Below are 12,701 nucleotides of genomic sequence, written 5' to 3'. Positions count from 1 at the left end.
TTCTCTCTCAAATAAATGAAGAGGAAGAGGAGAAGGAGGAGGAGGAGAATTCACTCTAAGGCAACCATTCTCAATTGGGGGGCGGGGCAGGGCGGGGAGGAGACAGACTCTGCCCGCAGAGGACATTAGGCAATATTTGGAGATGTTTTTGATTGTTAGGGGCTGGGTGTTACTGGCACCTAGTGGGTAGAGGTCATGGATCTGTTACAGATCCTACAGTGCAAACACAGCCCTGCATACTAGAGGACGATCAGGTCCTAAATGGCAATAGTGCCAAGGCTAAGAAACCCAGCTCCAAGGAATGGGCAATAGTTCTAGGTGGTTCCAGGGAAGGTCTTGAGGAAAGAAGAGAACAATTGTGACAACAATAAGTAGTCAACTAGCTTTTCTATTTGGCAGGAGCCGCTCCTCCTTAACTGTGCTCAGAAGCTACCTTTCCAGGGATCTCCCTGGTCCCTGGGTTCAAGTCCATCCACTCTGCCTACTCTATATTTAGATATGTAGAACACCTTCGGTGCCCTAGACATATCGCATTCATTGTCGGGATTGTACTGTATCATTATTTGTTTGCATCCTAGGTCTATCCTACCAGACTCTTGACTCCTGGTTCTAAAAATTGGCCTCAGGCTAGAACCACCAGGGGGCATTCAAAAGTATCAACTTCTGTGTCCCAGCTCCCAAATACTGATCTAATTGTTATAGTGTACCTGGACACCAGGATTTTTAAAAGCTCCCCAGGTGATTTTAATATGCAGCCAGGGTAGAGGACCATTGTTCTAGAACAGTTTTCCATCCTGAGAGTTGGGTTTATCCCAAAGGCCAAACACATAGTAGGTACCCAACAAATGCTTTGTGGCTTTAAATGAATTCCTCTGTATTTCAAATCTAATAATTCAGATGAATTGTAAATATGCAAATTTGTGTTGTATTTATAAATTTGTGAGTTTAAAAAAATGTATCTTGGGGCGCCTGGGTGGCTCAGTCAATTAAGTGTCTCCCTTCAGCTCAGGTCACGATCCTGGAGTCCAGCACCAGGCTTTCTGCTCACTGGGGAGTCCGCGTCTCCCTCTGATTCTCCTCCCTCTCGTGCTCTCTCTCTCTCAAATAAAATAAATAAAATCTTTTTTAAAAGTTGAAAAAATTAAAAAATGTATCTTATCCACATTGTTTCCCATCTAAAGTTTAAGATACTTCTAGGACATTGAGATTTTCTGCTTTTTATTTCATACATATACTCTGAATAGCTAGGAAAGCTACGTTTTTATTAGGAGTTAAAAAAAATAGGAATAAAGGACAGAAACAACACTCCTGTCCATCCCAGTTCTCACCACTCTCACTAGGCGAGCCCTACAGATGTCTGATAGCTCCCAGAGATCAGATATCAGAGATATAAGGCTCCCCTCCACCTCCGCACTGCTAACCCAGGGGAAGCAGCCAGGTCAAAATGCTAATTGAAAGGATGACCCTTAAAGAGTGTTCTTTTTTGTTTTGTATTGTGTTGTGTTGTGTTGTTTTTGACCTAGTTCAATATCATCACAGATACTCCCCGGACATTTTGGATTTAGTTCAAAATTTGATGCAAACCTCATTTGAGGGGTAGTAGCAAGGTTGAGAGCAGGTAGATTTTATCTCCGATGCTGCTTCCAAGCGTGGGGATGAAGACATGATGTTTCCGCTCCCCGTGTCGCTCAGGTAAGACTGACTCCAGGCCTAGACTGGTATTTTGACCTCGTGTCTGACGGGGAGCACCTGTATTTGTAATGTATTTCTCACTGTCCATGCTTGAACCTGGAAGCTGGTACCTACTTCACGAAGACCTCTCTCTCTGACTTTTGAATGACTAAGGCTTGATGAAAGCACGAACAAATGGATCACACGGCATCCCACCTTGAACTCCTCTTCCAACCTTTTTACCAAATCATATTAAAGCTCAAATACTAATTCAAACTGACCTCTTAACATATCCACGGAGTGTCAAGGAGAAGAGACTCACAGGGCTATTTGATGACAGGTGACTACCGTCTATCTGCTAAGAAGTCAAGAACCAATTCTTTATAAGCTTTGGGTCTATTTCCCCTTCTCGGTTTCCAAAAGTAAAGACCACTCAACAAGCATCTTTCCGTGGCTGATGTTTTAACTTTTAAATCAAGCAGCAGAATACTCACCTCGATTCCCTTAGAGACAGGATGCCCGATAAGGTGCCATTAGCCGCATTTTGATTCTGTTAGGGGCACAAAATCATTAAGAATGTAACAAATACTGTTGTGGGTTTTTTTTTTTTTTTTTTACACTCTCTAACAAGAAGTTGTTCTTCAGTTTCATTGACCACCCAAAGAAATACACCCTAAAATGGAATGCTAACCAAAGATCAAATCCTATCGACTGAGCTCCTCTTAGATTCAATATATTTCTTATTGCCAGAAGTTTCTATTATAATTTAAAAATTTTTTAAAGGCAATAGGATTCCATCATATAAACATTCAGCAGCAAGCTTAGTGAAAACTGAAAATGCTTATTAACAAAGTACCGTGATTATTATGAAGTCAAACCCTCTTGACAAAGCTAGTGACTCAACAACACGTTTTTATTTAAATTTGGTCCTAAAAGTAAATATGCCAAATACCACGAATAATCTGAACCTTAAACAAATCTTTAAATGCACAAGTACTTGCTTTTTAAAATTACAATTAAAAAAAAAAATCTTTTAAAACCTACCTGGGTACCATTGCTTTCTTCATATGGAAACATTATTTCACCTCTAAAGAATGCTAAAAATAAATTTGCAAAACAAAAACTTGAGACTTGTATCCTTAGACCTTAAGGGTTAATACAACACAGGAAAAGACTATCAGATTAACAATGAATAATCAAACTAATAAAATAAATGGTTTGTCAAATTCTTCGCAGTTACTCACATTTACCATCTTTTCTGTCAGAACCATACTCAATGACCATCAGCACAATTTTCAGAAAATGTGAACAATAAATTCTGTGTGGGAATGTAGAAAGAGAAAAACCTTGTCTCCTGGTCAAGAAATTTTAGATGAGCCTCGTTTCCCATAAAGATGCTAACTTGGGGAACTGGCTCTAACATACAGAATACTTTGGGGGGCGCCAGGGTAACTCAGTTAGTTAAGCTTCTGCCTTTGGCTCAGGTCATGATCCCAGGGTCCTTGGATGGAGCCCTGCACCCAGGTTCCCTGCTCGGTGGGGAACCTTCTTCTCCCTCTCCCTCTGCCCCTGCTTGTACTCTGTTTGTCTTCTCTCAAATGAATAAAATAAAATCTTTAAAAAAATAATCTATTGGGGTTTTCTGGTTGTAGTTACATACAAAAAGGAGGGAGAGAAAAAGCGTTTCTCAGAAATTAAGCAGCTGTATAATAGTCTAATTATTCCTTGTCATTTGACTTTTTTTTTTTTTTTAAGATTTTATTTATTTATTTGACAGAGAGAGACACAGCAAGAGAGGGAACACATGCAGGAGTGTGTGAGGGAGAAGCAGGCTTCCCCCTGAGCGGGGAGCCCAATGTGGGCTCTATCCCAGCACCCAGGGGTCATGACCTGAGCCAAAGGCAGCAGCTTAACGGATAAGCCACCTGTGCACCCCTTTTTCTTCCTTTTAAAAATAGAGCTACCAAGTGCAATCTCTCCACAAGAACAAAGTTAAGATTTTGCTTTTGAAACCTGAATAGTATGCAGGGAAAATCCTTTCTTCAGTTGAACAACTCACTGCGTCTTTCATCCTAGAAATGCCAGAAAACTCTGTTCTTAAAATGTGCACTTCGGGAAAATACAGAACTCAATTTCAGTCAACCTGTTTCCTACAGGGTATACTTAGAGGGGCTCCGAGTCAATAAAAAAATAAATAAATGAAGGAAGGAAGGAAGAAAGGAAGAAAGAGAAAATAGAGACTACTTAACACAAGTACACTGTGTGCAGTTCATAATCTACACAGACAGAAAGCCGGCCTCTTGAGCGGAAGGCAAAGAGGTCACACAAACTAGGGCAGGTGTCAGCCATTTTTCTGGTATCCGATCAGACATTTAAGGTTTTGGGGGCCATATGTTCTGTCAGAACTACTCAACTTCGCAGTTGTAGCATGAGACGCCAAACAATATGTACACAAATGACATGGCTATGTCCCTATAAAACTTTATTTACAAAAACAGGTGGCAGGCATTATTTAGACTATGGGCAGTTGTTTGTCAACTCCTGAGCTGGAGGCTTAAATGCCTTCTCAGTCATCTCTTACAGCAACCCAAAGTACCACTGATGCCCACAGCCAAGAACCCAATGGTTCACTTCCACTTAAAATGGCCTACAAAGCCACTGGCCCAATAACTAACAGGATTTCTCTCTTAGCAACTTCCCTACTGAGAACCTCAACTTTGGCATATTGATACCGAAATCTCAATTAATGCAGCATACAATTATTAAAAGTAAAGATACTTGACATATGTATAAAATTACTTCTAAATTTGGGGGGGAAACCCCTTAGCTATTAAAAATGTATTTAGTTAGTGCATGCCGACACCCACAGTTTCTCTCCCTCACCCCCCTTAGTTCTCCAAGTTCATCCTTCAGTCTTGTGGAACGCACGCTGAATTTCAGAGCCCAGAGGTAGCAGAGGAACTGGGAAGCTTTGGACCCTCAGCCTAACTCTGCCTGGTCAGCTCCCAGTTTTGTCACGAGCCTCCGTTTCCCTTCATGATCTCAGATTGGAACCTGAGAGAAGTGAAGGTTTCTAGTTTCTGGCAGGATACCATGGGATTTCTGGTGCCAAAAGAGTTGGTTCCCTGATGACGTTGTTTTCACCAGACACTAAAACAAATGGTCAATTCAGTCACTTAATTGGGGAAAACATTACTCCAACCAGCTTCCTGGCATCTGTTATTCAAGATGACCATTTTTTTTTTTAACTACATGTTCAATTTTCAAAGTTATCAAACATCATGTAGACACAACACTAAACTAGACATTAGTCACCAGTCCAAAACACAGATGAAGCGTACAAATAATAAAATTTCGGAGAATTCAGTAAGAGAAGGGTAAGAAAAGACGGAGGGAGGGAAGAAGAAGAATTACAACATATGTGAAAGTGAAATATATCTAACCAGTCTTTTTTCCATTTAATCAAAGCCAGCTAACATCTGCCTACTACGAAACAGAACAAAAGGAACAGAAGAAACGGGAAATATTCCTATAAGGATTGTTTTTTAAGACTTTAATTACAAAATACTTCACTACCTTCCTCCTCTCCCTTCCCGTGATCCAGCTCTGACCTGCCACACCATGTTTTCATGTTTTTCACATCTGCTTTCATTGGTTTTAATAAGGAAAGAAACCCAGTGAGCCAAACCAACGTGAGAAAAACGGCTGTTTCATTCCTTCTGGCCCATGGCAGAAGGGAAAATACTCCCATTTCAAAAACAGTGTGTTCTCAAGAGATTTCCATCTTCAATTCAAAAAATAGTGGGCACAGTCTGGGTTAAGGATGGCAAAGTACACTCTGGGCACTACTGGAATTAGTGTCCAATTAAACTAGGTGTACATGAGGTTTTCAACATTCCGGTACAGCGGTTTATTTTACTTTTAGCAAAAGACAACACCCTCTTTCTAAGCTATAATACTTAAGGGCCTATGGAAAAACTTGAGGGATTTATATACCAGAAGTGGCTTTCAATAATTAAGTTCATTACTAGTTAATATTCACAGATCAACTCTAAGGATATTAGTTATGGATTTAAAGCTATGATGAAAACTATTTGGTATAGAGCTTCATGTTCTCATATTAAGGAAATCCATCGCCATCTCACTACGCAACAGGTAGATCATTTCAGGAAGATCTAAAATTCGCTTTTGTTTTCATTTGGGACTTCTTACTAGCCAGGCGATGTGAAAAGAGAGAGATCAGAGAGATACGCGTCACATCGTCAGCAGGAGAAAAACAAACCTTTTCTCTCTCTGGAGCTCATTTATCTGGTAATATGTAATGTACACAAGAACTAACCTGAGTCATTGCAAATAGACGACAAATTGCAGATATTTCTCTGGGGTTTGACTCCTGCAAAGAAAACAACCCAGCCGGTTAAACATGTCAACACCTACACTTACATCCTACATTGTCAAGAGAATTCACAAATTTAGGCATCAAATGTGGACCAAAAATATTTTAAGTTGGGTATCATTGGCTGGATGAATTCCACAAAGACTAGAGGAACAAGAGACTTTTCATTTCGTAGCTGCCCAGCTGTACATCTTGACTCTTTACTATTCCTTAGTATGTCACTGTCTAATTCCCTACTCCTCCCTCAGAATTTTTGTTGTCCTATTCCCAATTAATCCCTCTCCCGCCTGACATAAAAAGAACAGTATGAAGGCAAATCGAGCATAGAGACTTTAAATGCAATAGCCCTTACTCATAGATCCTCCTTCCTTTCCTGGGTAGGGGAGTCCTTGAACGCTCTAATGCTGGTCTTATTTCCTTATGCAAATATATTAAGAAATAACAGTGTCATGATGTCATCGCACCTAGGCAAAAACCACAAAATTCAAAACTATTTGCTCAACAACCACCATATTCTACAGGTTTTGGAAGGCTGCAGATACAGACCCTGCCCTCCACGAGCATGCAATCTAGCAAGTGATGGTGAGGGCAAAATGGAGGGGAGGCCAAGACAAGAGACCACACAGGCATACAAAGGAGGGAGAGACGAATGGGAGATGAAATAAGCCATGTTAGAACCAAAAACTTCATACATAGTCACCTAAAAAACACTGCATCCTTTGGTGAAAAGAGAAGTACATCTCTTCTTCTGACTTGAAGAGAGCTCAAGGTTTACTCCCCTAAAAATCTTGCCGTAATTTCATCCTTTTGGTGAAGTATATGAAATCTATAGTAAATGAGGGGCAAATGCTGATAACACATTAAGCAAAGTGCCAAGGGGAAAAGACTATTACATTAAGGAATATTTTGCTGTCCCTGTTAGGTCTGGTTTGGTCAGAATTATGTATGCAATGCCCGATTGCTATTTTATTTTCATTGTACTTTAGGAGTGCATCATTTTCTTCTTAAGAGAATGAGTCTGGACACAAACTAAAATTAGAACTTGTGTTAGTGCATGTGAAATGGTTTCTGCCAGAACAATCTGGGTGACGTTTGCTGTATAGGTATCATGCTTCAACTAAGAGTTTTGATTCTGTGAACAAACTGAATTTAGGTGCCACAAGGTACCCTACACGTAGAATTGCATATTGTTTCACAGCAATGTTACCCACGCCAAAATAGAAATTTCATTTTGAATATACCTGCTTTAGATGGTGGGTAGTAACGCTTTAAATGTTCTCTACAATCCTTGGTCTACTGTTCACTCAGTGTTACCTTCCATCTCTCATCTTTCTCAAAATTTTTAGCACCTTTGTTTCCAGCATGTGTGTCTTTTGCTGCTCAAGAACCCTGAGAATTTTCTTTCCCATTCTTAGGGCTTATCTGTAATTTCCCCCGAGTACATGGCCATAGGGCATCCTTTAAATTGTGAGTAAGAAAACTTTATAAAGGGTCAAAAAATAAATATTTTAGGTTTTTTGGGCCATATAGTCTCTGTCACAACTACTCGACCCTCCTATTCATTGTACCGGAAGAGTAGCCATAGATAACATGTAAACAATCGGGCATGGCAGTGTCCCAATAAAACTTTATTTACAAAAACAGGCAGCGGGCTGTATTTGCCCCCCAGGCCACAGTTTGCCAACCTATTTTAAATCAACCAGAAGCCTTTGTTAAGCAAATCGCGTATTCCTACTCTTGCACAAGGTACTTGAAAGTACATCCCTTTATCTGATTTCAAAAGAGTTTGAGGTTGACTCCTCTAAGAAACCTTCCCTCATAAATACACCCCATCGATAACCACTAGCACCAGCCCTTTTATTTCCCACGCTTCTTAACCATATCAGAAACACCTGTGTTATCATTTGCCTTTATCTGCATACATGTTTGTGTTAGTTATCTCTTTATCTGCCTTATCTCTCCCCAAACTAGAAGATTCTGAAGGGTGGGCACCGTGTAACATCTTGAGTATATAGCCCTAGACACTTAGTACAACTTCAGGTACCCAGTGCATAAACATCTATTCATTAAGAACAGGTTTCATTTTAAAAGGTAGGAAAAAAGAGAAAGAAAACATAAAAACCAGCCATTTGTTTCATTTTACTTTAGTTATAAAAAAGAAAAAAGTCTTGATAATAAATCATACCTGATGCATTGAAGGTTTTTACTATAGTGATTTTAGTTTTTTCTGCAAAGAAGCAATTTAAATATTAGAGCAGAACTGTTGCTTGTTTTTAAAAAACAATTTGCCATGAGTAGCATTTTAGTGAAGTGCTAAGAAAATCATACTGTTGACACCTTTTGGCCACTATGGCTCTTCCCGGCAGCAGAATAAAGGGAAATCACATACCCAGATCCTATAGCATTGAACTAGGGTGGGTGTGGGCTTTGGATTCCCATGTTTACCCAGTTCTCTCCCACCCATTACGCACCCCACTGTTTGTGCCATTCTACTGCGGTTTCCACGTGCTGCTGCTAGACAAATTAATGTGGAGTTACACTTCAGATATGTAGAATTAAGCCACTCTCAGGACCTTCAGGTGACAGGTTGCAAAGAAAAGGTGGTTCAGAATAAAACTTAATGGAAACACAAGACCTAAAATACTGCATACTCTGTAATCAAGAAAATGTCCTGCTATTTTCTCTAGGAGCTAACATAATATTACCGCTATTACATCCGTAGATATAATTATTCTCAAAGAGGCTGAAACACTCGACTACGGTTGTACAATAAGGTCACAGCAGAACCAAGACGGAATTGTTCAAACCACAGGCCAATAGGAACACGCTCAGAAGAAGCAAACCTTAGAAACGGCTTCCCCAGAGTATGTAGCGTTCATTTCTCAGATTACGGAGAACTAGGTTTAGAAATCCTTGCTCTAAGGATGGCCAATTAGAAGAGGTTGCGATCAGGGCACAGATTTGCAAAGGTCTGTCTGCCTGGGTGAGTGGCAAACTCTGAAGAGAACACAAAGCTCAGATCTTGGAGAAGCACTTAAGAATGATAACCTTACACTACCAGCTTCTGAAACCTCAATTGTGTTATGTGTGACTGATGAGTTCCCATTTTAGTGTGTGACCGACTCATGGGTAATGGCTGGTGGTAATTACGGATGCTGACAGTATTTTGCATTATCGTATAGTATTTGGTTTGCCCCGATACTGTCCTTCCCAGAGCAAACAAAACACATCTGTGAAATGAACTTCCGGTTCTAGAACAAAAGCGCTTTTGGGGAAAAATGTTCAACCTCTCTAATCGAGAATGTAAAACAGAACCTACAGAATTGAAAGCTCTGATAATATGTGAGATAGTCTCAGATCTCAGCAAAGGTATGGTGACACGGATATCCTCCTTCACTGCTGACAGGAACGTTGCTGGGTACAAGCTTTCAAGAGGGTAACTGAGCAGTGTATCTAACAAGGACCTTAAAATACTCGCCAACTGCTAACCCACTACATCCAATCCTTAGAATGCTTCCTATGGAAATCGGGAATGAATGCAAAATGTTGGCACAAGGATGTTCATTGCAACAATTTCTATTAAAAAAGTACAAACAGCTTTAAGAATGTTCAACATATGGTACACAATGGAATATTATCAAGTCATTAATAGTAATGGACAGTGGAAAATACTTATAATTTAATATGAAATCAAAAGGGCAAAGCATAAAAATCTATATATACTATGACTATTGTGTAAAAGACACACACATACACACACACACACACACTGCATATGTATATATGATCATGAATGGAAATATACCAAATGATTAACATTAACAGTCTTAGAAAAGTAATATCAGAGATGATTTCTATTTTTTTCCACTATATTTTTCTATATTCTCCATTTGTTATGAGCTAAGATACATTACTATTACAATTTTTTAAAGTTATTTTAAATGGAGGGAGTTCAGGAAAATGATAACACCAGAATGACACTATCAAAGTGAAATGAGTAGTAAATCAACAATTGAAGGCACAGGAAGTAGGCAAGGAGACAACATTTAACAACCCAGAAAGCTCACCACACAAGTGAGAAACCCAAGAAGGCAGAGGACCAGCTGTTATATTTAGAAAGAACTTGGTATTACCTGTTTTGTTTAAAGTGGATAATACACTCGAAGTAGCATCTGAAATCAAGTAATGAAAATCAAGCTTAGTTATTGATACGCTTAACGAACACATGCATCTTCTAGATTCCTTAAACATTTCACTTTTCCCCAAATCCTAGAGAAGCTAGAGTTTTGCGAAAGCCAGCTGACACCATCAAATGTATTTGCTGCCCATCTCGCCACACACTAACCATTCTCCAAACCCCAGACACAAGTATTCATTCTTTTTTTTAAAAAAATTTAAATATTTTATTTATTTATTTGACAGAGGGAGAGAGATCACAAGCAGGCAGAGAGGCAGGGGGAAGCAGGCTCCCTGCTGAGCAGAGAGTCCGATGTGGGGCTCGATCCCAGGACCCTGAGATCATGACCTGAGCCGAAGGCAGCGGCTTAACCCACTGAGCCACCCAGGTGCCCCAAGTATTCATTCTTTTAAAATGTGTTTCCCAAACACAGGTGAGGTGTCTAAAATACAGCAACACTTCTATGATTATTAGATTTAAATAAATTCATTTATGTTGTTTAATAGTTTATCCCTTTTACACTCCATTATAGTGCAAGTCCCTAAGGGATATATTTCCGGTTAATACCAGCTTTAATATACAGCCCTGCGCATGCTTGATGGTACACTCCTACAAAGCAATCTTTAAGTAGCTCTAGCTTAAAATTAAACTTCTTAAACATTATATTTAACTGACTTTTAGGGGAAAAAAAAACTCATTTTGATCTTATTTCCCTTAAAATTCCATTGAAAATCTATTCTAACTGCTATTTCTTTAAATAGAAATCATGGTGTCATTTATTACTCTGGATGAAACCTTAAGGGGGAAAGGTACATATTATCACACTTAAAAATCCACATACAATGGATCTAAAAACTATGGCCAAAGCTATTTTGAAGATGTTCTTTCACTTTAAAAAGTAATTAAATGTAGGGGCACCTGGGTGGCTCAGTCTGTTAAGCATCTGCCTTCGGCTCAGGTCATGATCCCAAGGTCCTGGGATGGAGCCCCACATGGGGATCACTGCTCAGCGGGAAGCCTGCTTCTCCCTCTCCCACCCCCCCTGCTTGTGTTACCCCTCTTGCTGTGTCTCTGTGAAATAAATAAAAAAGCAAATCTTTACAAAGTAATTAAATATAAAAAACAGTAATATCTAGCCCATCCCATTAAACAAAATATGAATTTAAACCAGTCTTGACCGGTGTGAACTTCATCTAGGATCCACTGGCTCCTTAACCACCAAGAGATTTTTATTTTAACTAAGTAAGGGACTGTGGAAAGGGTTAGGTTTGAGCTGCACAAAGATGAAGGCTGCCTACCCACAGAGGGGAATGCAGAGAACGTGCCCGGTCCACCTCCCTCAGACACAGCCCACTTCTCTGGCGTGACGAAGAAGCTGGGTTTTTCTCTTTATGTCGTGCTACTTAAGAATTGATAAAATCATCTGTAGGGGTGCTTGGGTGGCTCAGTGGGTTAAAGCCTCTGCCTTCGGCTCAGGTCATGATCCCAGGGTCCTGGGATCGAGCCCCACATCGGGCTCTCTGCTTAGCAGGGAGTCTGCTTCCTCTTCTCTCTCTCTCTCTGCCTACCTCTCTGCCTACTTGTGATTCTGTCTGTCAAATAAATAAATAAAATCTTTAAAAAAAAAAAAAAGGGTGGTATTTGAACACTCCATGCCGAATCACTGAAGTCACTGGATGTGCTTTCCACATTTAAACAATCTGTCATATAAAATGTGCTGGCATTGTGTTGGAAAGCAAGAGAAATAGGGTACTCAGAATGGGATCAGCATTTCTTCTTTTTCACAGAACAGTTAGCGTGGTGGGGGGCTGGCCTCCTTCCATAAGAATGTTTTCATTTAACCAAGAACTTCAGGGTACTCTCCAGAGTCAACAGATTTGGGGATTTGTTTGATTTGGGGTGTTTTTTCCTTCAGTGTATTTGAATATGAAAACCTTCGACACCACTCATTATACTTATATTCATATTAAGGGTTATCAATTTTCACTTGCTTCAGAAAAATTCTTACCATTTAGGCTTGTAGTTTCAACCTCTTTTGTCCCGAGGGAGGGGGAAGGAACCAATAAAAGGCATAATTAAATCCAAAACTTAACAAATTGGGCTAAAACTAGGTTTGAATTTTTTTCAAAATCTTGCCTGGAGTACCATTGGTGTAGGGGACAAAACCAACAAAAGACGATTCAACTGTAAGAAGAAAAAACAAAAAATTTTCAAATTAATATTTTGAAACAACTATTTATTGAATTCTAAGGAGTTAAAATTTTTGAGATAGAATTATGAAAAGAAGTAGACAACATGCTATCAGACCAATATGAATCTCCAAGCCCCATAATCTCTCAGAGACTATACACTTGACCAGAGAATTGCAAAGAACCCCAAGAAATGAAATGAACACAGCTGTCTCATTTTACAGACAAAGAACTTGAGACTCATCCCTCAAAGCCTGCTCCTACCTAT

The 12,701-nt window shown here is 39.6% G+C and overlaps 1 protein-coding gene across 10 annotated transcripts in view; it reads right to left on the bottom strand.

Annotated features, from left to right (window-relative positions):
* ADGRG2 (adhesion G protein-coupled receptor G2) overlaps positions 1–12,701 on the bottom strand; it is a 135,079-nt gene that overhangs the window by 31,949 nt on the left and 90,429 nt on the right. For 4 of the 10 annotated variants that reach the window (XM_044234407.1, XM_044234416.1, XM_044234409.1 and 1 more), the window contains 7 exons: positions 12,390–12,428; positions 12,253–12,276; positions 10,201–10,239; positions 8,253–8,294; positions 6,011–6,064; positions 2,716–2,768; positions 2,166–2,221 (listed from right to left, as the gene is read on the bottom strand). In XM_044234407.1, the coding sequence (XP_044090342.1) occupies positions 2,166–2,221; positions 2,716–2,768; positions 6,011–6,064; positions 8,253–8,294; positions 10,201–10,239; positions 12,253–12,276; positions 12,390–12,428 (307 nt within the window). Of the gene's footprint in view, positions 1–1,584; positions 1,633–2,165; positions 2,222–2,715; positions 2,769–6,010; positions 6,065–8,252; positions 8,295–10,200; positions 10,240–12,252; positions 12,277–12,380; positions 12,429–12,701 lie in introns of those variants that run through there. The other 6 variants (XM_044234411.1, XM_044234413.1, XM_044234412.1 and 3 more) reach the window with 6 other exon arrangements.

Source organism: Neovison vison, chromosome X (assembly GCF_020171115.1).
Source record: "Neovison vison isolate M4711 chromosome X, ASM_NN_V1, whole genome shotgun sequence".
In the NCBI taxonomy this organism is placed as follows: Eukaryota; Metazoa; Chordata; class Mammalia; order Carnivora; family Mustelidae; genus Neogale; species Neogale vison.
Note: the sequence above shows the minus strand (reverse complement) of the source record. Positions and strands in the feature narration are given on the sequence as shown.